The following is a 27,770-nucleotide window of genomic DNA, read 5'->3' as shown; positions in this document are numbered from 1 at the left end:
ACAAATAAGACTAATCCCTTAAAAACCCTATAAATCCTATATTGAAGTCCATTCCACGATGACTTTTATTTGAGGGAAATGTTTGTTGGGTTGCCAGAAACCGGTTCTCCTTCGTGATTCATTAAAACTATAATATAATCCTTCAATAGTCCTCCAATATTTTATCCTTATCCGTTACCTAATAGAGCCTTGCTAAAGTTTTCTATAAGGAACCGTCCCTTATAAGCCTAATTTAGTAGGCCATTACAGGCAAATTTTCGTCGATGAATGAAATTTTATTCATTTTTGGTAAAAAATCGTGACATATGTAACTTAAAAAGTTGCAAAATTTATCATAAATTTGATATGCCTAGAAATACTACTAAATATTGTTGAATACTACAACTTTTATACTACTTTTCTACTACTACTACTACTTTTATACTACGAAATCAGAAATCTGTTCGAAACTTTCTCTGCAACTGGCCGACGAACTCAAACTTGGTTCGAGTGCGGAATTTTGGTTCGACGAGCGCCAGTGCTGAGCAATTTCGAACAGAAAGTCGCGCGCGATTTTGGTTCGAATCGAACCTTAGGCTCGAAAGTAGTCGAAGAAAAGTACTCGAGTTGGTCGGTCGCGGATTTCTCGGTGCGGACAGGTACACTTCGTTCGGGCCTGGTTTAAATACGCTTCGATTTCGATTCGATCTGATACAGAGCCGTGTTCACTGTTTTCCGCGCTGTGGCGGCCGTAAAAGGCCTTTTTTAAGAATTTTTAAGAATTCACCCTCGTCGCAGTCACCGTCGCGTTTCTCGGGCTCTGATAAAGCCTTTGATACGATAACGATCTATATATAATTATGATTGTGCAGAGAATTGTGCTCTGATTACGCAAATTGCAAGTGACAACCGTCGGCAGAGCATTCTCCGGTAAATGAAGTTCCCCCCCTTGAGTGCTCCCCTCAAAAAAAAATGATATATTTGAGCATGCACCTTATAGCGGTTACCCGCCACTAAAAATTGTTATTTACATTTTTAATTTATATAACGGTGGTGTTAGTGCTGTTCTGGTTCTGATTGCCGATCTGGGGATGCTCCCCCAGATCCCAGTTGTGGTTGTTGCTGCTGTCTAACCCGTTTATACTTTACTCGACTTGGCCAAGCGGAGGAGATGTGCCTGTGCCTGTTCTGGCTAACCAAGTGCTGGCCAAGATAAAGAGAGAAAGAGACACGCACATACAAAAACAATGCATCAAGTTGTTGTTCTGATGCATCCATGTATCTGTAAGATACACGTACTTGCCGCACACACCTTCTGCTGTGTTTCCTTATTGACTTTGCCTCTGTCCCCTGCCTACATCCCCAGGCCCCTAGTCCGATACCATTCCCATTCCCGTGCCCGTTCCCTTCGTCTTGGGGCAATGTTTATTTTTGTTTGCTCGCCCAGCAAGCGGGAAAAACAAGTTTTTTTCTTTGAAACCAAAACAACAACCACTGACGATGAAGCTGAAGCACTAGCACCACCACCAGCACCACTGGCAGGAGCAGCAACTGCGCCGCAGTTTGGCTCGCTTTGCTTTGGAAAATACATTTTTTTGTGAAAAGTTCAAGTGAAGACAACTGTTGCATTCAAAATACCAAAAAGTAGATATACATTTAACCATACATATATCCTCCATATAGGCAGTGTTAATTAGCGGCCAGTGGCGGATAAAAAGCATATGCCAGTGACTCAAATGAAGTCGTTTATCAAAAGCCGTGTAATTAGCAAATGTCGCGACATACATATGCTGGCCAAGCATAAAAAAACCCGAAACAGCCACCAACAAGAAATGTCAACGCATGTGAAAGTTTATTTATCAAAAAAGTAAAATAAAAAAAGAGTAAAAAAACAAGTGTGTGACATAAATAATTGATTTCAGTGAGGCGACAAAGAGCAACGCCACAAATATTTGCATGCAACAAGTGTTTGCCATATGTCCGCCCGCTTCGGTTTCGAGTTCGAGTTCGGTTTCCCCCTGGGCGTATTTTTTCATGTGTTTATTGTGCAATTTACTCAAGTGACCCCATGCACTTCCCCCTCGACTCGCTGCCCCAAGATCCATTGCTGGATTTCCCTTTAAATGCCACAACGATAACACCAGTTCTGAATCATTTCGTATATCTCGCAGAGAGCAAGAACACACAAAGGGTGTTGTTTCGAAACAAGAAAGAACCCAACAGAATGGGCTTCTCATCGGCCCTCCAGAGCCGTGCCGCCCACGAGGCGTTGATCGTGCGCCAGGACGCCGAGCTCCGCCTGATGGAGACCATGAAACGGTCCATCCAGCTGAAGGCCAAGTGCGACAAGGAGTACGCCACACAACTGACAGCCGTGGCCCAGCAGGGCCTCAAAATCGATCGGGCAGACGAAGTGCAAATGCAAGGTAAGGCCCATGATTCCCATTCAAGTATTTATGATATTTTCGAATCACAGTACTGATAAGATAAGTGTTTAAGCCAAATTGGTCAATTAAGATTTAGGGGAGTGCTCCGGCCGAATTCTCCAGCAGGTACGACACCTGTTTCACAAATATTTTCCAAGTATTTTCCAAGTATTCAGAATAGGTATTTAAGGTTAATGATCTTTTGTGAATAAAACCATTTAGATAAGCCACCATTCTGATATACGCCTTCATCCCTTCCTGTTCTTGATTGGGACGGCGTATGGTGTGAATTTTGGCAGCCAACTGCAGACTGGACCGAATCGCCAAAGGCAATCGCGTGACTCGATCGCATTTCCAAGTGAATAATACGCGCAGGGTTTTATTTGAAACGATTCGAGATAATCGCCAGACAAGCAAATTGTTTTCAACTACCGGGCTCTGTGTGGCATCATCATTCTATCCACCGGACAGGACTCCGACTCGTGTGTGTGTGTCTGTCGTGGTAATTGCCGCCCAGTTGTGGCAAAACGTTGTTCTAGCGTTCTGGCAGTTTCTCAAAGATACTTAGATACTAACTGCGACGACTGCACAACTTGCCAGCTGAGCTCATCAAAGTGTCGACGAAGTGCAGCTGCCTGGCTGGTCTCTACCCTCTTGGTATTTTTTTTTTTTTTTTTTTTTTGCTATTACCAGATAGAACATCCATGCGATGTACACATGAAATTGCTATAATTTCCAGTCAGTGTCAGTTTTTGGCTTGGGAAATGTTTTCGTTGCTGTTTACATTGCCAAACAAACGTATCCGCTGGATGCGAGCGTACTACCACTACATCCAAAACAATAACATGGCGAAGCTAAATGATTTAGTTCGGGCCATTTGATAGTTCCACGGACTGCGACTTGCCTCTCTCACCTTGACCATGAACTTGAGGCGCCCGATTTGACTGCAATGAACTGGAGTTCGGCTTAGCGAAGCGCAAATATATATAATTTCCTACCAAAAACAGTCTCTGGTATTATGTTTCCATACGAAAACAGACCGCTCAGCAAACAGAAAAATATGCGTTAGGGTATGGAATGGTTGTATTCGAATCATATTGAAGAGAGACTCGCACGAGATGAATGATTCACAGAAGTTTCTTACGACTTCTATCCACAATTAACAAAGATTTGAATTAATTTTAGATTTTTAATGAATCAGAGTTTGTGGTTTTGTGCTTTACTAAGCTTAGTAGCCCGGGCACTAATAAAGATATTGTTTATCGGTTTATTACGCACGTATATCCGCAGTACTTGGATAAACAGACTTTGTTTTCTCATTGCAGGTAGCCTTATCACCAAATCCTGGCGATCTTACATGGATGAAGTGGACCAGCAGGCCAAACAATTCAAATACAATGCCGAACAACTGGAAGTTGTTTGCGAAAAACTCTCACATCTGTCGCAGGACAAGCGGAAAGCCCGGAAAGCCTATCAGGAAGAGCATGCGAAAATTGCGGCCCGTCTGAATCATGTGAGTGTCGCACCCAAAATATTCATTAAAAAAACGTGAATAAGACGCACCCAAAAGCTGAAACACTGAGAGTTAAGATAGACACATTTTTACGAAAGGTTTTTATAAGAAATAATATCTTAACTGATGATAGAAGTATCAAAGACTTGTCTATCTATGGCCTTCAAATTCCCGGCCTTTACGTTAATGTTTGTAGTTTGATTATTTTATTTTTTCAAGTGTTTAAATTTATTTATGATTACTGTTGAAGAGTCAATATATGCGACAGCAGTAATAATCCCTTGAAGCTTGGGGCTCCACGAGCCTGGATCTACGCCCACAGTGGCCTTTTGTTGTTCGGCTGCCTATTGTTCGACATTCTTATAGATACTTAATATTTTTATAATCAAAATAAATATTACGCTCTTCGGCGGAAAAGAAGAAACAACTTTGGGCCACAGCTAAGCAGCTTAAGAGTCTTGTAAACACTCCGCCAAAAATGAACGAGAACACCGATTGTCTTTGTGGTGGCCGCTAGCCAGTCCCGATGTACTAAATCAATAGAAGTGTTTATTTATGAGCCGTGTCGTGAGGCAACAAGTTTATTAACCCACCGGGCAGAATATTGGTCCTAAGACAAAAAAACACCAGCAACACGAGCATAACAAAGGGTCAACAAATTGTTAATATTCACGGGTGCTGACAGCAAATTAGCATTTGACAGCCCCAGAGACCTTTGAGGCAAAACTTTTAGTCAAGTACGAAGTAGGTTTATGTTTAGTTTCGGCCAACGTGCGACATGTTGCCGGATTCTAGTGCCAAAATGGCCGTTCTCGATGACCCCAAAAAAATGTTTTGTTTTGCGATTTTGACATAGAATTCGGTTTGGTCGCCGCTACTGTTTTGTATCTTCCTGCGGCCTTTGTCCACCGAAATCTAAACAAAAGTCTCGTTTGCCAGTGCATCGATCTATAGCCTTACTCTAGTATTATTTATTTATTTATTTATCTACCGAGATAGGTATCTATTTGTGTGGCCGTTTTGGTTTTTGCGCCGCAATTTCAACGGTGCCGTAGAAAATTGAATGGCCAGAAGAGAATGCCAATCAAAATTTCAACAATTTGTCGATGATTTCTTCTTTCCATCGTTAAACAATGTCTAATATCTGGAATTGCTTATTGCAGTTCAAAAGTTTAATGGGTTTGATGAAATGTTCGCCAAACTTAAGGCGATTTATTTGCAAAAAAAATGGGGAAAAATGGCGCTCCTTCAGTCGAGTTGAACGCCAATAAAGTGTAATCAAATAAGCAGCAAAGTTTGCAGCACACAACCCAATAAAAAAAAGGGTAAAAACTGGCAACAGCACATGCTCCAAACTTGCGCCAAGCTCCGGCTCGAGTCAATTGACAACAATTTAGTGAAATAGCAATAAAAATTACTAAGCAGACAGCAGCAGTACCAGAGGCAGCAGCAAAAAGCGATACACAATTCTGGGTAAGACTCCCCAGAAGATGTGTTGAGCTTGCCTTTGGCTGTGTCTTGAATCAGTTGAGCATTCATCTTGAGTTCTTAAATCCCCTCCAAAGATCTCTACAGAGAAAGATATCTTCCAGATACTTTAGTGTATTTTCTTAGGTGGCTTTTATAAGCCTCGAAGTCTTTAACAAAGAATAGTTCCCGGTGTATCTCTCCTTGGTTTTTCTGTGTTTCTTTATTGGACTTTGAGTTTGTAATATTTGCGCAATGAATTGAATAGAGCAGCAGCCATAACAGCAACCACAATAACAACAAAAACTTGAGTTATTGTCGATAGAGTGCGGGGCAAGCACTCATCGGAGAATTGTTGCTGTGTTGTTGATTTAATAAGTGTCTAGAAATGGGTCGCCGAGTCGGATACTAACCGACGTATCTACGTAACTTTGTATCTATCATAGGAGTGCGGTGTGGGCCACTGCAAATGGACGTCATGGAGGTAGGAATTGATTCTATATGGTGTTGATGGATTGAATTGCAATGTGGTGTTGATGGATTGGCGTTAGATTATTGGGAGCAGGCAAACAAGCAGCTCGTTTAAGATTGAAGAAAATTGATTAACACGCTATGCTTGGAATTAGAAAGCCTTTCAGACTATTCTTCACAGATGATAATAGCTTTTTACCCATTTACTGACCATAAAATGTACTTTAATTAGCTAATTGTTAGATAAATATGAATATTTATAGTAGTTCCTAACATGGTTAAATTTTAGGGGTCTCTCCGGGAAAACTAACTATCTTTATTACTGATGTAATAAAATTTCTTATCGGGCTTACTGTTTCCTGGAAAAGTTCCTATTTGCCAATGTAACTTGTCGGCAAAACTAATAAACATGTCTCCCTAAATTGGCCCTTATGTGAGCAGTGCATAAAAAGCAATCACTTAGTCAAAGCTGTCACCAAAATATTTAGAAATAACTGCGAGTTTGGTTATTAATTGAAAACACTTAAGGGCGTTGTAACCGCTTGTGGGAAGTATCCCAGCCCGGAATAGCACCACCCTGTGCTGGCCCGCACCGCAGCTAATGGATATGGAATTGCCTTTAATGTATCTTTGTATCTTTTGGCCTGTCAAATGTGCTGCACACACGCCCCCACAGATGCGGGAGTGGGCGAGCCAAAAACGCATTAGGGCTAGCACTGCGATTCAACTTCCGGGTGGGTTTTCCACCGCTTTTCCACATATGCCAGCTTTTCTGGGGCTTCACATATTTCTCGCCCTGCTGGCCGGCAGTATCTTTTGTATTGATAAACCGCAGAAGGCATGCTAAAAGGCCCCCAGACTCGTTCTGCAGCCTGAGATACATTTCAATCTGGTGGCATTGAAAATACGGCACCGATACGTACTAGTACTCGTACTCTTACTTGTACTCGTATTAATTACAATAAGTTCAATTCAAGTATCTTTATGGCATGACTGGCAATGGCAACTACAATCGGTCGTCTGTCTGATCGTCGTCTCTGGTATGCCAGATAAGCCGATAAGATATGGCTAATGGGGGGAGCCAGTCAGGGGGTCAAAAGGGGGTAGTCCAAACAGGCAAACAAACAAGCGAGAAGCAACAACAAAGAGCAACTCTACTGCAGGCGAATACGGTATACGGTAGCCACATCAAATGTATCTTTCAGCTGCACATGGCTACCCAGCGAGCCGGCCGCACTTGAAGATACTTAACGAATGGCATGCAAAGGCAAGCGCTTGATTGAAATTCTCCATTAAGCTCGCACAAATCGAGTCTAATGTAAAATGGGGGAGGTTTTTGTATTCCTATTGCTTCAGCGACGGCGCCAAAGTTTTATATTTTTTCCGTCCTAAATCCCCACACCACCAGGCATTCTCCCCCAAATCCGTTGGCGTCCTTTCAGTTGAGGCAATTGGCTTTACACACAAAAGCCTTTTGGACAAGCCATTTAATTGAGCTGCATTGACCTGAGCCCGGCAGTTCTCAAGTGTCTACAAAGTTTTCCCCCATGCATAATTGCCGCACGCACACACATCCGTAAGCCGGAGATAGGATGATATATGAGATATCCAAGAGATACATGCTCGAAAAGTTGTAGTACTGCATTTAGGATATTTTTTCTATAATATGAAACCATTTGATACTGTTTCTCCATGTGTACCTATCCGGATGTCTTTGACTGACTTAAGTTAATGCAAAACTAAAGTTGGGAAATGACTTTTGGGGTAATCTCGGAGGAAACTGAAACAATGCTATCGTGTGGCAGCTCTGGGAAACAGTTTCGCACCACAAGATAAATTGAGTCCCAAAACTGAGCCAAGTACAGGGTCACAAATGCGTTTCGTATATTACCATTTCTGGCCATAAATTCTCGATGTCTTGATCCCTAAATGCTATGCACATAAAATGCCAAAACAACTTAACTGTTTGCCGTCTGCGTGGGGGTTTTCGGGAGGGTTGCTAGAGGGTTAGACGCGAGGGGGACCCTGAAGACTGGAGCGACAACAGTTTCTTGACATTGCGACAAAAGCTGCACAAATTGCAGTCAGTCGGCAGTCCGGAGTCGGGACGACAGACATGACAAGGCACACACACATGCTATTGCTTTAGCCACGAACGGGGACAACTTGTAGATACTTTGGTATCTGTTTATCTGCTAGTCACTGCCATAAGTCGCCTGACATGTAAGCCCAGTGATTTCCAACTTTTCGCTGTGCAGCTGCGAACCCCAAACTCTCAACTCCGGAGTTGGAGCAGCCCAAACTGCACGCAGCGTAAAAATTAGAGCCGATATTTGTTGACAACAAACATGTGGCAAAGTTTGTTTTCGAGTCGCCACAAGGGGGTGGCATTGGATAACGATTACTTCACCGTGGCGAGGGGCATACCCCCATGATGTTGTTAAAAACGAAACTTGCGGTTGCCGGACGACGACGTCATGGCGTGCGTCTGGCGTCACACGCCCGGGGTTGGTTTCCCAATCCGTGCTGCCCCCAAAATTGGAGGGTTGCTGGCATAATTGCCACATAATGGTGCTCCGGCTGAGGCGCCACTTCTTGCAGTTTGTAGCTGTGGGGCAGTTCCGTTTCAACTGCAGTTCTCTGACTCATCTGCAACTTTCGTTTTTGGTCAGGTCCGTAGTCCCAGAGACGCTTGTTTGCGGAACTATTAACCAGCCATCCAATCGCAACGACATGGTCTGGGCAACTCAAATGCAATCCACTGGAAAAAAGTGTGATTTCATGAAAGAGATTTTATTGAAAGACTTTACTTTGTATAATCCTATTATTTTATATCTGTACAGTGTACAGAAAAGCGTGTTTGCCAAGCCCAAACTTTTCGCACCAACGTTGATGATGATTACTTCCGTCAAGCCATGACATTTTCCACGTGGCAGTGGTTTCTCCGGCGTAATGCAATGGGCCACTCTGCAGTCTGCCACAAATCTGTCTGCACATTATCTTCACTGTCAGGGTTAAGTTTTCCGCAGCATCGGAAATAAAGATGAATGCTTCAGCGGAAATACTACAATATTGTACTTTTGCCTTTGAGGTTATAACCTTGGACACCTATAAATTTTCTTATAAAAATAGGAAATGTTTTTTTATGGTGTCCACTGGACACTGTCCAGTCCCCATTAGTTCATTTTAATCTCACAATTATATATGTGAATTAACATACTTTTAGCCTCTCTCGTTTTTCATTTTGTGATTTATTTACCTCGTTATTGGGTTTTGCCTTAATTCATTCCCTTGCCTTTCATATTGCTTTTAATTCGTTTTTATTTCATTTATTTTTGGTCGAAAATATCATCAATTATGTTTGTTGATTCTGCCAGCCGACTGGACTCGCTGCTTTTGTAGTTTTTGGTTTATGGGTGAAGGTGCGGTATCATTTCAGTTCAGTTTTTTCTTGTTATTTTTCCTTCATTACTTTTCCAATGCTGTGCAAATTATAATCTACAAGCGGCTGGGAGGGTCGCCCCTGGGTCTGGTTTTCTCGCCCACGCCTTCATGATCGAAATCGGAACAGCAGCAGCCAACAAATTGTTTACTTATAGGCCAAAAAAGAATACTTGTTTATTTATAAACACAGATATCTTGTGCGTTCTCGCTGTGTGCTAAATGACGACAAATTAAAGCTATTTCTTTGCCGCTAATTTTCTAAAGAAATGGATACACATACAATACAAATGGCACCGTTTTCTTATGCACACGCCCTTGCAGAGGCTTTTAAAGAGGCTTTTACTGATCTAAGAAGGGGTAATATTACAATTCTTCAGGCTCAAGCAAGCTTATTCTTCCAAATCAGTTCCTTCGATTCTCCATCAATCTGCATCAAAATGCATCTCTTTCAAAATGTTAAAAATGCATGGGGAGGACACTATGACCCACAGGGATGGCTATATCTCTGCCAATAATTATCCGCCAATAATACCTTAATCGAATTGTAGATCGATTCTTCATCAATCTGCATCAAAATCTAGAAACAAATTATTTTTTCGATTTTTGGTGAAATTTTCTGGAGGGTCCCCTTCAAAATGTCGAAAAGTGCAATCTGCCATATGATGACCACAGGAATGACCATATCTCTGGCAATAATTATCCGATTCTTCAACGGAATACCTTTATCGAATTGTAGATCGATTCTCCATGAATCTGCATCAAAATCTAGAAACAAATTATTTTTTCAATTTTTTGTGAAATTTTCTGGAGGGTCCCCTTCAAAATGTCGAAAAGTGCAATCTGCCATATTATGACCACAGGGATGGCCATATCTCTACCAATAACTATCCGATTCTTGAGCGGAATACCTTAATCGAATTGTAGATCGATTCTCCATCAATCTGCATCAAAATCTAGAAACAAATTATTTTTTGGATTTTTTGTGAAATTTTCTGGAGGGTCCCCTTCAAAATGTCGAAAAGTGCAATCTGCCATATTATGACCACAGGGATGGCCATATCTCTGGCAATAACCATCCGATTGTTGAACGGAATACCTTAATCGAATTGTAGATCGATTCTCCATCAATCTGCATCAAAATCTAGAAACAAATTATTTTTTCGATTTTTTGTGAAATTTTCTGGAGGGTCCCCTTCAAAATGTCGAAAAGTGCAATCTGCCATATGATGACCACAGGTATGGCTATATCTCTGCCAATACGTATCCGATTCTTGAGCGGAATACCTTAATCGAATTGTAGATCGATTCTCCATCAATCTGCATCAAAATCTAGAAACAAATTATTTTTTCGATTTTTTGTGAAATTTTCTGGAGGGTCCCCTTCAAAATGTCGAAAAGTGCAATCTGCCATATGATGACCACAGGTATGGCTATATCTCTGCCAATACGTATCCGATTCTTGAGCGGAATACCTTAATCGAATTGTAGATCGATTCTCCATCAATCTGCATCAAAATCTAGAAACAAATTATTTTTTCAATTTTTTGTGAAATTTTCTGGAGGGCCCCTTCAAAATGTCGAAAAGTGCAATCTGCCATATTATGACCACAGGGATGGCCATATCTCTGCCAATAATTACCCAAATTTAACCGGAATACCTATAACGATTTTTATATCGATTTTCTATAAATCAGCTACAAAACAAACAATTTGTAAAATTCATTTCCGCAGCTTTCGATTCTCTTTGCCCCCAACTTTATTCCTGCACGTGTCTTTCGGTTCGTTTGCATTTTAATTTCGGGAAGTCCAATGTGGTGGCAAATTGAGTTAAGCCCGTTGGCCAACCGCAAAAATGGCAAAAATAAAGGGGGAATGCTGTGCTTAGGTTGGGGTGGTTGGGATCGGGTGTCAGTCGGACGGACAGAGGGGAAAACTGGATGACAACCGTCCGAAGGGGAAGCAGAGTGTGCAATGTCAAGTATCAGGGGTGACAGGCCACGTGAATGGCAGGCAGACAGGACAAGTCCGATGAGATGCGGCCTGGATGACAACAATGCATGAAAGTCCTTACGTCGAGTCCTGGCTGAAATTCTAATAACGCCAAAAAATGTCAACAAGCTACTATGGGTCGGTATTGAAAAGGAAACGAGAGAAAACTTGAAGAAAAGGTGAAAATTTCTATGTTATTTTAAAATATTTTAATCATCAGAAACTTAACCTAATTGGAAAGTCATTTTTTATTTCTGTCTTTATTTTTATACAGTACATTCAATGTGTTCGTTAAAGGTTAATAGTTTCCCAAAGCTATGAAATACTCAGATAATAAAAATTCGATGGGCTATAAATTTTAATAGAATACTTAAAAAAGACATAAATCACAAGTTATAAACTAACCAGTAACTACTTCATGAATACTTTTCAAATCGAAAATATTATTAAAAAGAAAAACTATATTTGATTAGCTAACAAAGTACTCTGTCTTTTTTAGTATCCTTCCTAATTAGCCATTTTAAAGATTTTTCATTGCCATCTGTATCCGATAATTACCATTTTTTGCAGCTTAAATTTCAATTTGTAAAGCTTTTATAGTTTTTTTTTGGTTTTTTTTTTTTGGTTTCACCCAACTACTGTAATCTGGCCTGGCCAGTTTTTACAACCGCCCACGGCTGCAGTCTGCGGGCAATTTGTTTTCAGCCCCGAAGCTCAGCCAAGTGCCAACAAATTTCGCTTCGTGTCATGTGGTCCCATGTCCATGGTTACGTCCGGATATGGCCCTTAACCCTACGGTTTTCGTTTGCCCAGACCCAGACCCAGACGCGACGAGGGAGGAAGACCACGATGCAGACACAGGGCCAGACTTATGCCAACATTTGCCCAGTGCAACAAAATGGCAAAATTTTCATTTATGGACATGAGTGGGATACATTGAAAATCATTCGCCAGAGATTCAAGTCGCTGAACCGTTTTTGATTAAACTAATGGGACCATAAATCATGCCGACATGCCATCCATTGGCGGCAGCTTTAATCAAATTTAATCTTTGGATAGTGGCACCCCCAAAAATACTATAAAAAAAAAAACCGTCACCTATGGAGCACGGCTAACAATTAAATTGGCGCAGCCGTAATCATGGGCATTTTACGCCGCACAGACACTAGCTCTAATGGTTAAAGTTATGCCGGGCCCAGGCCAGACGGCTGCTAGGGCCAGGAATGGGGTTGTCTGGGCCGTAGAGTCTAGGACTACTCCGGGCTCTGATAATGGCAACGCCGCCGCCATTAACAAAACGCATTATTGTTCGTAATTTTCTGTCAAACTGTTGTTCTGGTTGTTGTTTTTGTGTTGGGGCTGGGATGGGCTAGGACGGGGGGAAAGCAATTTTGCGGAACGGCCTGACGGCAATCAACAAAACTCCACGAGACACGCCCCCACAAACGTCGCCGGCATTCCGTTTTCCAGCGAAAACGCATTCAGATTCTTTACTTGCAAAAAATATTCACGTTCCTTTTTGGCCAAACAATCCCCCTTCACCCATTTCCCCACTAATTTTCACTGACTTGGTAATATTTTTCGGCTTTTTACGATCCCGGCCCGAACAACCCAAGAACAAGGAACAGCAGAGGAACTGACGGAACGAAACTGAAGATGTTGTTGACGTTGCCCAGCGGCAATGGCTTTTAACGCTTCCCTAGCTCATTGCTCATACGCAGCGTTGGCTCTGGCAATTTTTATATGCCCATCCCTTACCCCATCTCCGCCCCAGTGAAGCGCAGCAGCCGAAATAGGAATACCGAGAGTATAGTGGAAAATTGAAAATCAGCGAGAGATAAAGGCTGGCAATAGCAGGGGCGGGGTGGCTGGTTGACTGTGTCTGCGTTAATTCAGTTTCGCTAATTTGGAATGGCGCCAAATTGAAAATAAAAACTTTGCTAGCTTGAAAAAAATACACCTATCCACAGGCTAGCTACTAGCTACAGTATACAATCGATAATTTAGCTAATTGAAACATTTTTCCCAAACAAGCGGTGTTGGAGGAAAAATAAATAAACGGAAATGTGGCTGCAACATTTCAGAGGAAATTAAATTTCTCCCAAAGCATCCCTTAAATCCATTGAAGTTTCGGTAGAAACAGAGAACCCTGTATTTTCTAGTAAATCATACAGATATTAGCAAACAAAAATATTGCCACATTCAGTGTCTTTATTATTTTAAATACCTCTAGCTTATATAGAAAACATATATTTTCTTTGTTCCTTTTTACTTTCCGTCATTCGGAAAATTTGCTTGTTCTCGATTCTCGCAAAAGTGAATATTTATGTTTACGATTGCGGCTAATTTATTTTTTAGAACTATTTCCCAAAGAAACAAATAATATATGTTGCAAACAGTGCATTGTTTGGCGTCAGAAATAGAAAATTACGTAGCCGCCGCGTGTGCCGCCAAAAATGATATTTTTGCTAAAGTGCAATGGGAAATGCGACAGCTGCAAGTAGAAAATTAATACCGGCACAATTGTGTTTGATTTTTCACAAGTGTACCAGAAAAAAAGAGAATATTTTATAGCTGCCTACTAAAAATAAAAATGGCGCAGTGCAAGCACAGACGCCAGCCCATGAGTCAGTTCGGGTATATCCGAATTTGCCAATTGAATCGGTTAGCCATCCGAAAGCCACCAAGGCACTTTCACCATCCGCTACCGCTGGAAGCCCCCAAAGTGTGGGCATAGGTCATGTCGACTTGTGGCGTGTGCTGAGACCTGAGACCCGAGACCCTACATATACATATTCTCGAGTCAATCGATTTCCTTTCAGAAAGAAATCACCTTGAAAACGGGCTTGGCCAAAGGGGCAAGGGTGAACAAAAGGACAACCGAATTGTATTGTTGGTGCTCATTAAAATGTACTTGAACAGCCCCAGCCAAGTGTTGACATGGTTGGCTAAAATCGAACAGGGGCTGGAAACCCCACAGAGCGAAGGTAACGCAAAGTGCAACGAAGAGTGAAAATGACAGCCCAGCAAAAACAGGCACAGAGGGCATATAATTTTGATTTGATTTATGCTGAACCCAGCGAGGGTTGCTACTGAACTTTGCCAATGGACCATATGGACAAATTTTAACTGCTGGCACTTAAAAAATGTAAATTGTGTAAATTGATGAATGTGCTAATTCATGTATCGAAAGTGCGAAAGTTACGTGAGCCACAATGAAGCATGAGTCAACCTCAAAGCGTTTAAAATAAGTGGAACGGAAAGCGTGCAGAAATAACTTTAAACGAAAGGCGAAATACGGCTGGAGAAGCTGTTTAGAAACGATTTAAGAATAGCTTCAAATTAGCTTTTAAAAATAACTCACAAGCGAAAGTAGCATTTAAAATATGACATATAGCCCCCCCAAACAATAGTTATTTGGTGTTAAAGGTAACTGTTTAATTACATATTTTTAGCCCAACCCATTCTCGTAATTGATAATAGTTTTGCCACTCTACCACCACACCTTTTTCGATTATTTGTTTTGCGATTACTTTGGTAATTAAAATTAACCTAATAGGGTACCGGGCCAAATTCCATAGAAACCCGGCTGGTAGAGAAAGGGAAACCGTAACACCAATATGACATTGAACTCGGGCCACAATATCCAAAGACCTCTGGGCACTTTTGGCCCACCCTCCCTGAAATTGGTCAAGGCGAGTATTTGAACTCGGGCTTCGAAAGACACAAAATAGTGACAGAGTGCCACTAGAAACTAGACGGACCACACACAACGAGACCGCTGGGAAGTCTCACTTATGGCTGTGATTATTTATGGCCCAGAGACCAACAACGGGCTGTGTCAATGGCCAACAACGGTCAACAACAGCCAACAAACAGTGAAGCCGGGAAACGTGCCGAAATATGAAGTAACAATAACTTTTGTATTTACTGCTAATTTTTATTAAGGTCATCTGAGAAATGGGTATTTCGTTTTTTGGGGTATTTCTGATCTGAAACTGGAAGTACGACAGTGCGAGTTTTTGCGTTTTTGCGACAGGGGTTGGGTTGGTTTTTCCATGCGCCACATTTGGCGACTTCCAAGTGATGTTGATTGTCAGATGAACTTGTTTCGTTTGCGGATTTACCATGCACCACATCCGCATCCGTGTCATCCGTATCCAGCAGAAAGTGGAGCAGAAAACCTGAAAACACACACTACCTGAAAAAGAAGTCTGGCAGTGTGTTTATTTCTGGTTCTCGACGACGTGCATCTCTTGTCGCGTTTCAAGTTTCGCATTCGCAAATACTTAATTGAGGAGATTTGGAGTCAATTATTGCGAAAGAGAAATTCTTAAGCGAAAACTTTCGAGCGTGAAAGTCGACTTTGTCTAATTTGTGCTGGAAAGCCGACAATCCGACAAGCCAACAAGCCAAGAAGCCGACAAGCCAGCAACGGCCTAATGATTATGATTTGATGTGCATTTTGGCATTGCATTAACACTAATAAGAGAAAAATTGCCCGCTAAATGAGAACACGCCCACAGACACTCCAGCAATACTCAATCCCATTTCGTATAACAATCTCATAATTGCCATCTAAATGAAACAAATTGGCAAAAGTAAAGACAAATCAGAGTATCGGTTGCGGGGAGCTACACCTAATTGGCAATTTATGTAATGAGGCTCTGATTATCAGGTAATTACGTCGAGAAGTGGAGCAGTACGTAAGAAAGCTTGATGACGTTAAATCGATAGATACATTAAGGTATACTATATACACTTTTGTTAACCGGTTAATGCGCACTTGACTCAAAAAGGTCTGCTTTCCACTTAGTATATTCAAAAGAATTCATTTTAATTTACGGTCAAAGTAATCACAAGACCGAGAACCGGCGAGCAAAGTTGATCGCCCTCGCTCCGGCTGGTACGATAAATGCCAAAAACAATAATGAACCAAACCAGACCAAAACCAAAAACCAAAACCAACAAAAAAAGGAAGAGAACTGCTCTAACAAGGCCATAAACAATTAAAAGAAGTGACAGACTATGTATGACAATAAATACTAGAAACATCAGCCAGCAGTGGCGACGTCAAGCTCACGTAGTTGAAACGATTTTTATCTTGTGTGTGAACTTTTGTTTTTCTCCGTTCTCTTGGTATTTTTTTCTTAACTTTTTTTCTCGGACTATTTCGTGAAATTAAGTTGCTGCTGCCGCCAAATCAAGTTAAGATTCCTGGCAAAAATATCAGAAAAAACACCAAAAATAAACAATAATAACAAAATCCCCATAGAGCTCTATAGAGGTGGCGCTTGTTTTGTTTGAACTTTTCTACGCATACTTGTACAAACAGAAAACATTTAAGGTTTATGGTCATTCCCCACTATGGTCTTGACCAATTTGGCTAATGATTCTGGCTCAGAAGTTACGTTTATTGAATACTAATCCGTTTGCTTTGATTTCTGGTTGAAACGAAAGCAATTCACAAGTTCACCCGAACCACTCGATCGTTCAAGTGTTAACATATCGTGTTATATTTCGGGTAACCCTTAGAACCCATAAATTCACGGCTTAAGCCTCCCCATCGGACCATCGGAGGCCTTCTGTTTGGGCCGCTCTCCATCTCATATTGCACGAATTCTAATTGGAGTTGCGGCTTAGCCAGGCGCAATAAAAATTAAGTTGCCGGTTCGAACGGAGCGCGTTAAAAAGGTTTTCTAACACGCCATCAGCCAACGAACTGTCTGCTAACCTTTTTTTTTTTTGTATTTTGCCTGCTTTCTGTGCCTTTATCTCATTATAATCTACGCGCATGTGCGGCACATTCGTATCTTTTCAGTCGTTTTCAAGTACACTCTGCCCTCAGATGCAGGCCGAGATTTGAGCTGTGTCGAGCACTCTAAGAAATGCTTTTTATAATACTGTATAAACCCAAAAATCTATGGATTTTTCTGTAAAAAGATTTTAAATCTTCCTAATTTTTGTAAAAATTTTTGTCACAGTGTAGACAAAAGAAACTGAACCAAGGAGCAGGGGAAGAGTCAACGGCAAACAAGCGCAGACAACGTTTGTCGGTCAAAATCAAAATCAGCCCCAGCCTTTGTTCCTTCAATTCCGAGAATCGTGGACCAGTTATGAAACAAGTCTGCAACATGCACACCACTACAGAGACGCCACAGTGTCCATGGCAAGGAGGCGGGAAGGGGTTAGGGGCAGGTGTGCCGAGGTACAGAGAAAACAATAAAGAACCCAACCCGAGGGCTAAAACGTATTGGGCCCGAATCTGGGCTTCAGTCCCGGGACCCCAACTTTGTCTCGATAGCTGCGCCTGTGCGGCAGAACGAAGTACTTTATGGATCGAAGACAAGAAAACTCGAGGCTTTTGTACCTGCCACTTGGCTTGGGGCAGAGCAGCGACTGCGGTTACGACTGCGCCAGTAAACTGCAACTTAATTTCTGGCTCGATGGTGCTGCAGCGTTGCAAGTACTTCATCATGTTTGGGGGAGCAGTAAAAATAAATTAACAAAAGACAGCCAGCCAGCCAGTCGGCCGGCCCAAGCCGAACGAAGCCCAAGCCATTCACCACTTCCCGGCTGGGACTGGTCTAGCTCAATATGAGACGTAATAACTTGGCCGAGAGCCGTGCGAACAGAGTCTGCTCCTTGACATCAAAAGCGCAGCTGGGCCTGGAATCAAGTTCAGGCATAGGTTTTGGCCAACTGCAGCAACAGATAGGGAAATAGCAGGAAATTGGCGGCTAAGTTTAGAAAAATTATTACACTTTTAATGAATTATTTAACGACTTCATTAACGTACTTTCCTAATTATCCAAAAAGTAATAACGTGTAGAAGCCTAAGCCTATGGTTATTAAAACATTTTAATGATCTGCTCGGGCTCTTATAATTTATGTTCGTTCTCTGTAACGATCTGCAAAATCTACTGGCTCTGCCGAGGGATTTTGTGTATCTGTGGGTATGCAAAACAAGTTGCAAGCGACACGTAGGTGGCTTTGAATATTGAAAAGTCGTTCTGCAGCCTCTCCTCCTCTACTCCTTCGGCTGCAGCGATTGAGACCTCCCGGAACGGCTGAGCGGCGGCAGTGGCAGTGGCAGTTGTGCTGGCTGGCAGCCCCCTAAAAACGAAAGACTTAAGCAACGAACTTGGCCGAAACTTGCTCGGGGCATTTTTTATTTTTGGTCATTGCGAAGGCACTTTCACTGCGATCGTCAATTTTGCCATTCTATTCTTTTGTCTGTATATTGTTTTTGTCGTGCTTTCGTTGCGAAGACACTCGACTGAAATAGAAAGTGCTGGCATCGTCAAATATCGCCGAAATAACATTTGCAGATACAATTTAAATTCAGACTTTTTCGTCATGCTTCTTTCACTTGGCACGCATGCAAATTTTTTGCAAAAAAAAAGACAGACAATAGCAGTCAGCAATAAAAAATGTAAATAAACTTGGCAAATATTATTCACGAAATAGCCAGAAACTGTAGCAATGAAAGTGAAGATATTGCGTGGCAATTATGTTTGTGACTGATTTTTAATTGTTTGAACGATGGATTCAACAGAAGCCAAAACGGCTATAGACCGATTACAGTTAAAGCCATCAAAACGGGTTGGCTGTTGATATTAGCGTGTTCATTGTTGGGCTGGCCGGCGGTTCATTGACCAGGCCCAGGCACGAACCACGACCACCATCGCGACCACGACAAGTCCGGCCAGGCCGGGCGGGCTTTCTAGCAAATTATTCGAGGAACCCTGGCTGGTCCATGGCAACTCGTGTATTGACCAACGGTCATAAATTTGCATAATTTGCAATTGCAGACTAAACGCCAGTGTTTAAACTATCCCCAATGTTTCATAAAACATCATTATTACGAGGCTTATTGTCAACGCTGTCAACGCTTATGCAACATCTTGTGGTGCCCCATTCAATACGATGGCGTTTAGTTATTGAAAACTCCCCAACAATCAGCTGCATTGATTTCCCCACCAAAACCACAACAAAGGAAAATCCCAAGCGCGTGTGGCATTTCCTATCGTTTTATTTCCATGACTGTTGTCACAGCTGCTGCCTGGCCGTTTCATATTCAAATTTTTCTAGCCAAGAAAAACTCTCACGCGCCGCCAAAAAAATGAGCTCCGTCTAGGGTTTAGTTTTTGACTTGTTTTCCATTTTTCCATCTGTCGGGTTACTCGATTCGGTGTCTTTTTATTGCATCACGATTCCGCAATACATTTGACAAATTTATTTTGATTAAAGGCAATTTCTTTGGAAGTGTAGACATGAATTGAATTTCGCTTGATTGAGTTGTGGCGTTTTATTGTTATTAGTTGTATGTGTCTTCATATGAGAGGTATGGGGTTTTACGCTATACCCTACCCTATACTTGTCGTAGATGTATATGAATATTAAATATATTGAGGTATAATCTTAAAACATATCCGCAAAAAACATATTCTGGTTTTTCACAAAAACCTTAATTTTCATTTAGTTGTTCATGTTTTTCTTTGAATTTTTATTGAGTGACAGCTTGCAGCTTAATTTATCAAAATTAGAAGCCAGAAATTTTCCGCTTGATTTCGTGTCCAATAAAAACAGAAATTCATTTGGCAAAAGCAGAGAAAAAATCAGAAACAGAAGCAGAAAATCAAATCGTCCAAGTCGAACAAAAAGAACGAGACTGATTAATGCAAAACGTGGAACCAGCTGGCACAAGTTGTCACAGTTTCCATTAGGTCATCGCCACATTTACATATGGATTTGAAATTTTTAAACTGTGCGTTGTTCCCCACATCCACATCGGCTAGAGAATCTAATAAAATCGCGGTGGTCCAAGTCCAAGTCCGTGTCCAACTGGGTACTGCGAGCTGGGGGAAATGGCGTGAGAAAACCGAGAAAGTTTCGCTGGCTCAGTGCAGGTGGCAGATTATCAACTTTCCTTGGATACCCGGTGGACTCGATGGATTTTTATGGATGTGGCTTGGCGTGGCGTGGTGTTCTTGGCTGAACACAAAAAATTGGCAATCATTTGTAAACAATGTGTGAGGCGAGGTCGGAGGAGGGGCCTCGGGTTAAACGCGGCAGGGTAGCCAAAATGCTATTGACTGTTTAGCAGCTGAGAAGTAAGAAAAACGGCGCGCATGACCCACTTTCGAGCCATGTTTATTTCTTTTACTTGCGGCTGCCGCTTGCCCCTCGCGCTCTCTCTTTCTAAACAACTTTTTAGGCAAATTAGCAGCTGCAAAGGCATTGAAAGTTGCTTAACCACTTGCCGAAAAAACACACACACATCAAGTCTAAGCCATGGCCAGAACCTTACAGAATTGGTTATTACGTAGCCGATGGCGGGGAAACAAAAACAATGGCAACAAGTTGTCTTTCGATTGCAGCAAATTCTAACGATAACTCTCGAAACACTCTCGACAATACTATACACTTTCAATGCCAAATAACCAAACTGGGTCAACAATTTTTATATAGACAGCCATACGCATGCAATCAAATGGCTTTTTGCTAGCCTTGCCATTTTCTAGTCAGTTTCATTTTAGCAAATTCTTCCCGCGATTGTCATTTAAGGTTTGCGTGATCATTCAATTAGTTAATTCATCTCTTCGGCTGTCTTCCGCATTTAGTGGAAAAGTGCAAAACTGTCTGCAATTAATATGCACCGTCAACTGCACAACAGCAACATCAACAAAAAGCGGCTCAAGTTGCAGACTATGACTATGGGCTAGGATGGGTTTGGGCTTAAGAAATTCTGGGTGATTAATTCAACAAGTATATCCCAGTATTACTCAGAACCCTTAAGATTATATGAGCCACAAAGTAAGAATTGTGGATAATGATTTTAGTCACTATATCATTTCACTAAACAATTATTTATTGACAACACCCACTGTGCATCAGCTGCACTCTGTCTATGCAACCTTAACTCAGCAACTTTGCAGCTGCTTGACTAACTGCACTTTGTTGCCATTAGTCTGCGGCTTTAGTTTCAGCCCCGACTTCAGGTGGCCCGACTCCAGTCCGACTTGAGGCCCAAAGTGAGTCCCCAGAGCCCCCAGAGTTGATTTTGTTGACACTGCTAACGGATACTGGCTGGGATGTTGGCTCAGCTGCATAATGCAATCCTTTTGCCCAGTCACTTATCAGTCATTTGCGAGAGCTGCTTTTCTTTTGGCCTTTAGTGGTTGCTGTTTTTGTGGCTGGACGTGTACCTTGCATAATATTCAAACGTGAGAAAATGTTTAGCAAAAAAAGTGTGAGAGATACTCAATGGAGCGGATAGGTGTCGGCGTCGCAAGTATCGGGGGTAAGAGTGGGTTTCATTATGCGATTGCTCGCATGTGGAGCAGCACACTAAGCGGCCAAAAGACGAGCACGTCGTGATGACGCTACCGATAATCATGATGTAATGAGCTCGGGTTTGCTTTTTGGGAAAGTGCCCTAATGGCCACACCGACCACAGACCACCTCAGCACGCATCGACCGCATTGAAGACCCAAACCCTAAACCAGCTCTTCTTTTTTCTCGACTTATTACAGCTCACCGACGAGGTGGTTCGCAAGAAGACCGAATATCAGAAACATTTGGAAGGCTACAAGGCTCTGCGCACGCGCTTCGAGGAGCACTATATTAAAGGTAATTTACTTTTGAATCAGATCCGGATTGTGCCTGCTACATAAACCCTAATTTCACGTGCAGCTCCTGGACGCAGTGGCCGCAAACTGGACGATGTCCGGGACAAGTATCAGAAGGCCTGCCGCAAACTGCATCTCACACACAACGAGTACGTGCTGTCCATCACGGAAGCCATCGAAGTGGAGAAGGATTTCCGCACAGTTCTGCTGCCAGGTCTCCTCGAGCATCAGCAGTCCGTCCAAGAGAGCTTCATCCTGCTGTGGCGCAACATCTTGCAGGAGGCGGCCCAGTACGGAGATCTCACAGCCGACAAGTACAAGGAGATACAAAAACGCATCGACACTGTGATAGGCAACATCAATCCGACGGAGGAGTATGGCGAGTTTACCGAGAAACACAAGTAGGTGGTCTTAAATATTTCCTAAATGATCTAGTATTATTAAAAACCCTTTTCCGCAGGACCTCCCCCACAACGCCACTGATTTTCCAATTTGATGAGACGCTCATCGAGGATATTCCCGGAAAACTTCAGTCTAGCACCTTAACCGTCGACAATCTTACGGTGGACTGGCTGCGAAACAGACTCTTGGAACTGGAGGGAGCGGTAAAGGACTGCCAGGAGAAGCAGCTGAAGATGATCGAGCATGTGAATGGAGGCTCGCCAGTGGCAAATGGAAGTATCATTTCCAACGGCAGCAATCACTCCAATGGCATTCAGTCCAACAAGGATAGTCTGTGGTTAGAAGCCTCTAAGATTAGTTATAGACCTTCGTATTAAACTATATTTTACTCCTAGCCGGCAATCAAAGGACCTGAATGCCCTGCGCTGCCAGGAGAAGCAGAAACAGAAACTGGTGGACATGATCAAGTGCGCCCTGAACGAGGTGGGTTGCGAGGAGTTGCCCTCCGGATGCGATGATCACCTGACCCTTGAGCAGAACTTTATCGAAAACGGCTACAACAACGACCAGCAGGTTGGTTTCCTTTCAACAGATTCCTTTAGGTTTTGGGCATTTTTAGTCTGTCGCTTACTGGTTATTGGTAAAAACTAATTAACTGTAACGAAACCATTTCTTTCTCTCTGGATGCTGCCCTCTGACCATACCATATACCACATTCCAAACACACCATTTCCATTACCATTAAAACATCCCAAAACTTAACTCAACACTTGCCAATGGAGCAGCGCTCCAACTCCACCAGCTCTCCAGGGCTGGGCATCATGAACGAGCTGATGCGGCGCGGTGGGGTCTTGACCCTCCTGCGCGGTAGGGGCCGTCACTTTAAGAGGAAGTCCACGCCCCAGCCGGCCACACCGATGACCCGATCCCGTCAAGGACGATTCAACAAAATGCAACCACGCTCCCAGAGCCTCGGATCCTTGTCGGTAATTAGGAATGGGGATGCGCAAAGTCCTGCACGTTACGAGACCATTACTAACCATCCCCTGCGTCTGGCGGCCAGTGTCCATTACTTGGGCGAGGAGATACCGCTGAGTGCCACGCCTCCCGCCCTGCCACGCCTTCGTCGCACCCAGTGTTCCATGTTGTGTTTGGGCGAGGACGAAGAGCCTCTGCCGGAGGCTGAACCCGCTAAAAATGTTGTTGTTGTTGCCTCGCCCGCCCCGCTCACCAAGCTAACCGCCGCAGTTCTTACTAACACTAACAACAATCACATATACGCGGATCTGGAGCTAAGTAGGAAGATGCAGTCCACTCCCGAAAGCGATGACGAGGAAGTGGAGGAGCCGCCGGCCAAAGGGGAACGAGTTCAAATAGAAATTAACCACAATCAGCCGGTTCCACAGAACTCTATTGACGCCCATCTAGACAGGATCGACGAGCTGAATCGCATGTTGGACGATCGCCTGAAGCGAAACCTTCATCCTGGCGATGATGATGTAAATGCCATAGAGAGTGCCGAAGAGGGTCAAGTGCAAAAGCACAACCTGGCCAAGGATGCCGACACCCACACCAAACGCAGTTCCAGCTCCAGTTCGGAGTGCCGCTCCTCCCAGCTCAGTTCCAAGGAAATTGGTCACTCCAAGAAGCGTTCTCTATCCTTCACCCAGAAATCAATCAGCAATATTCTTAGCAATCTCAAGGAGTTCTCCAAGAGCCCTCTGGTGCGGATGAGCAAAGCCACCACCCTGAATGAGGAACAGGATGTGGAGAAGCATCCGCCCAGCCAGCATTCCAGCAGCAGCGACTGCCAGGCCAACACCAGCAGCTCCAGTAGCCAAAGCTCGAGCAATAACAATAATAACAATACCAACAACAGTAGCAATCACAACGCCTCTCAGTCCACGATCATCACGAGCACCATTACCACAACTATCACAACCACGACAACGACTTCGACGCCGTCCAAGGAAACCTCAAGACTGAAATTCAAAGTGCCGAAGATCCAGAAGAAATCGAAAGCCATTCGCAACACATTCCGCTCCAAGCTGCTAAACTTCCAGCTGAAGAGGTCGAAGCCCTGCAAACAGTGCACCAAAAGGCGCCGCATCCATCCCAGCAAGAGTGTCTTCGATTTTGCCCGGGAGTTCGAGATGGAGAACCCCGAAGGATCAGGCTCCAACGATGACCAATTTTGCAATTGTCCACCACCGGAGCCGAAGGTAAAGCACTCCGTCCAAATAACCGGCCACAAGGAGCGACCTTTCGAGTCCAGTTCCGGGGAGGTGGAGGAGCATGAGGACCACGATCCGGATAACGATGATTCTGGCAGCGACGATGTCCTCAGCATGAAGGATCACTGCTACTGTGTGCCCAGCCTGGCGGCCAGTGTGAGTTCCTCGTATCCGCATCCGTAGCAGTATCCGCATTCGTATCCGTATCCGTATCCGTACCCGAGATGCTATATAAAAACAGCACCCCACTGCATCGAGCTACCATATCTAAGTGAAACTGGGCGCCATGTGGCGCCACCCCACAGAAAATGCATCTCAAGCATGCCTCTTCAATCTGCATGTTTGATTGATTGTGCATGTTCAACGCTCACGTCCACATTCAATATTGAAAGCATGCGGTGGAAAGAGCTTTTTATCAAGAGATTCAAAAATAAAACACAGGGTGACCTTATAATGAAATCGATGGTGGGGTATCTTGGGTATTCAAACGACTAGACTTTAAAATGATTTTCAATATCTAGAAATAGTAATTTCTCAAGTAACATAGGGTAACATTTGTAATCAAAAAACTTAAAGTTAAGTACCAAAATAGACTATAGTTCCAACAAGGGTATTCGAATACAGACTTTTCGAAAAAGACTTTCACCCTTCCAATTGCTAAAATTACTTGTGCGTACCAGAGAGAAGGAGAACACATCCGTGAGATACAAGTTCAGGCAAGAGCATAAAACGTTTATATCTTTTCGTTCTCACTGATCTTTCGAGTGGTTTGGAAACCGAACATCAGTCGCCATTAACCCAGTCCATTGAAATGTTTGGCGTCTTTTTGGCCAGGGATAAGTTGGAAGTCATTTTTGTGTTTATTTCTGAGTTCGGAGGAGGCATTTGCGCAAGTTTAAGTAGATTTCCTGGGTGGATGGTCATTCAATCATGAGCAGCACCGCTTCCGGACACAGCAGCAACTACGCCGGAGCCGAGGGCGGGGGCATCTTCGAGACAATTGTCTTTGCCGGTCGCCCCGTGCCGCCGGCCCGAAAGAAGCGGCCCAAATCCAAACTGTTTGTGAGTCACCCGAAGCGACAACCTTGAACGTTGAGCAATGATCCATATTTTTCACATCGGTGTAGTAACAGCAATATATATATTATCATTCTATATGCCTTTATTTACAGTATTTAATTTATAATTTGCCTGTGTATCTTGTTTGTGAGGATGTTGCAATTCCGTCAGAGGCGATTGCACCCACGCATTTCCGTTCCCCTTTTTGGAAATGCGGGAATGGCGTGTTAACCGATTTCGTTTCTGTTTTATTTTCCCACATTTCACCAGCTTGTCTTTTTTGCATGCCTCCACTAATCTTTCGGCTAAGAGAGGAGAAAAGATTTGCTAATTGTTCCGACTCTTGCAGATATCGCTCTCCACGAATCGACCGCTCTACGAGGAGGAATGGTTCCACGGCGTTCTGCCTCGCGAGGAAGTGGTCCGGCTCTTGAACAACGATGGCGACTTCCTGGTCCGTGAAACCATCCGCAACGAGGAGAGCCAAATCGTACTGAGTGTCTGCTGGAACGGCCACAAGCACTTCATTGTCCAGACCACCGGAGAGGGCAATTTCCGATTCGAAGGTCCACCCTTTGCCAGCATCCAGGAGCTGATCATGCATCAGTATCACTCCGAGTTGCCCGTCACCGTCAAGTCCGGAGCCATACTCCGGCGACCAGTTTGTCGAGAACGCTGGGAATTAAGCAACGATGATGTGGTGTTGCTGGAAAGGATTGGAAGGGTAAGCTCTTTTCTTAATGCCATGAATCTCATTTTAAAATCCATCTTTATTTTTAGGGCAACTTTGGAGATGTTTACAAAGCCAAGCTTAAGTCCACAAAGCTGGACGTGGCTGTAAAAACCTGCAGGATGACCCTGCCTGATGAACAGAAACGGAAATTCCTTCAAGAGGGTCGCATCCTTAAGCAATACGATCATCCTAATATCGTTAAGCTTATTGGCATTTGTGTGCAAAAGCAGCCGATAATGATTGTCATGGAATTGGTGCTGGGTAGGTTCTTCTAAATATTAAATCAATTGAAATATTTAATAACTTCCTTAAATATTCATCTTTTCAGGTGGTTCCTTGCTTACCTATTTGCGTAAGAACTCCAATGGCCTCTCCACCCGCCAACAGATGGGAATGTGCCGAGATGCTGCTGCTGGTAAGTGGGATTAAATCTTTGGATTAAACCATAACTACAAGATAGAGTGTCTTTATAGGCATGCGATATCTAGAGTCGAAGAACTGCATTCACCGAGATTTGGCGGCGCGGAATTGTCTGGTCGATCTGGAGCACAGTGTTAAGATTTCTGATTTTGGAATGTCACGCGAAGAAGAGGAATATATAGGTAAGATACCCAGATACTAAAGGTGGATAAACAATATTAAAAATATTCTTTTAAAACAGTTTCCGATGGCATGAAACAAATCCCCGTAAAATGGACCGCCCCAGAGGCTTTGAACTTCGGAAAGTACACCTCCCTGTGCGATGTTTGGTCCTACGGCATATTGATGTGGGAGATCTTCTCCAAGGGCGACACTCCCTACTCCGGCATGAGTAATTCAAGAGCGAGGGAGCGCATTGATACCGGTAAGGATGTCTGATTACCATTGGACTATCCATGATTTTAATTGGGAATTTGTTTCAGAAGGATATCGCATGCCAACGCCAGAAAATACGCCGCCGGAAATGTACAGGCTGATGCTTAAATGCTGGGCCGCCGATGCCGAGTCCCGGCCGCATTTCGATGAAATCTACAATGTGGTCGATGCCCTGATCCTGCGCCTGGACAACAGCCACTGAGATCCTGTGCATTAGCAGCTACATAAATGTATATCGGCAACACTTAGCATACTCAACGTAGGTTTAGTCAGCGCTTTTAAAGTACGTTACGTCCGAGGACTTCACAACGAGATGCCTGTATTTATGAGATACCATTTACTTATATACATTTTACCACATAAACGATATTTATATAGAAACATATACATACATATATATTTTCTAGCCATGTAAATGTAAATTTCGATACAATATGATATGTACTGTGTGTGTATGCTTGACTGAAGAAAGTATGTAATGAATCCTTAATGTGCCAAAAACCGCGAGAAGATCTTTAAAAATGATGGGAAATTATAGTGTGTGTCTGCTTGAAGAACTGCATC

The 27,770-nt window shown here is 43.1% G+C and overlaps 1 protein-coding gene across 7 annotated transcripts; it reads left to right on the top strand.

Moving 5' to 3' along the window:
* The first annotated feature begins 598 nt into the window (after positions 1-598).
* On the top strand, positions 599-27,770 carry FER (tyrosine-protein kinase Fer). Of its 7 annotated transcripts, none has more exons than XM_070280949.1 (14): positions 599-909; positions 2,151-2,405; positions 3,731-3,918; positions 21,828-21,924; positions 21,988-22,324; positions 22,384-22,662; positions 22,721-22,898; positions 23,111-24,715; positions 25,968-26,342; positions 26,399-26,612; positions 26,680-26,766; positions 26,825-26,953; positions 27,013-27,195; positions 27,257-27,770. In XM_070280949.1, the coding sequence occupies exons 2-14, from the start codon at positions 2,204-2,206 to the stop codon at positions 27,406-27,408; spliced, it is 4,026 nt and encodes a 1,341-aa protein (XP_070137050.1). In that variant the 5' UTR covers positions 599-909; positions 2,151-2,203; the 3' UTR covers positions 27,409-27,770. The 7 variants fall into 7 exon arrangements, with proteins under 7 accessions (XP_070137050.1, XP_070137052.1, XP_070137051.1 ...); XM_070280951.1 differs by having other exon boundaries at positions 1,663-2,405; positions 23,111-23,311; XM_070280950.1 differs by having other exon boundaries at positions 1,663-2,405; positions 23,111-23,311; positions 27,254-27,770.

This window comes from Drosophila bipectinata, chromosome 3R (genome assembly GCF_030179905.1).
Source record: "Drosophila bipectinata strain 14024-0381.07 chromosome 3R, DbipHiC1v2, whole genome shotgun sequence".
NCBI classification, from domain to species: domain Eukaryota; kingdom Metazoa; phylum Arthropoda; class Insecta; order Diptera; family Drosophilidae; genus Drosophila; species Drosophila bipectinata.
Note: the sequence above shows the minus strand (reverse complement) of the source record. Positions and strands in the feature narration are given on the sequence as shown.

Bases quoted from the DNA above. Each gene is read 5' to 3' on its own strand.
- FER (XM_017233899.3), top strand. From the start codon at position 2,048: ATGCACTTCCCCCTCGACTCGCTGCCCCAAGATCCATTGCTGGATTTC. The intron at 3,919-21,827 runs GTGAGTGTCGCA...GACTTATTACAG, and splicing joins TTGCGGCCCGTCTGAATCAT to CTCACCGACGAGGTGGTTCG. The intron at 27,196-27,256 runs GTAAGGATGTCT...TTGTTTCAGAAG, and splicing joins GAGGGAGCGCATTGATACCG to GATATCGCATGCCAACGCCA.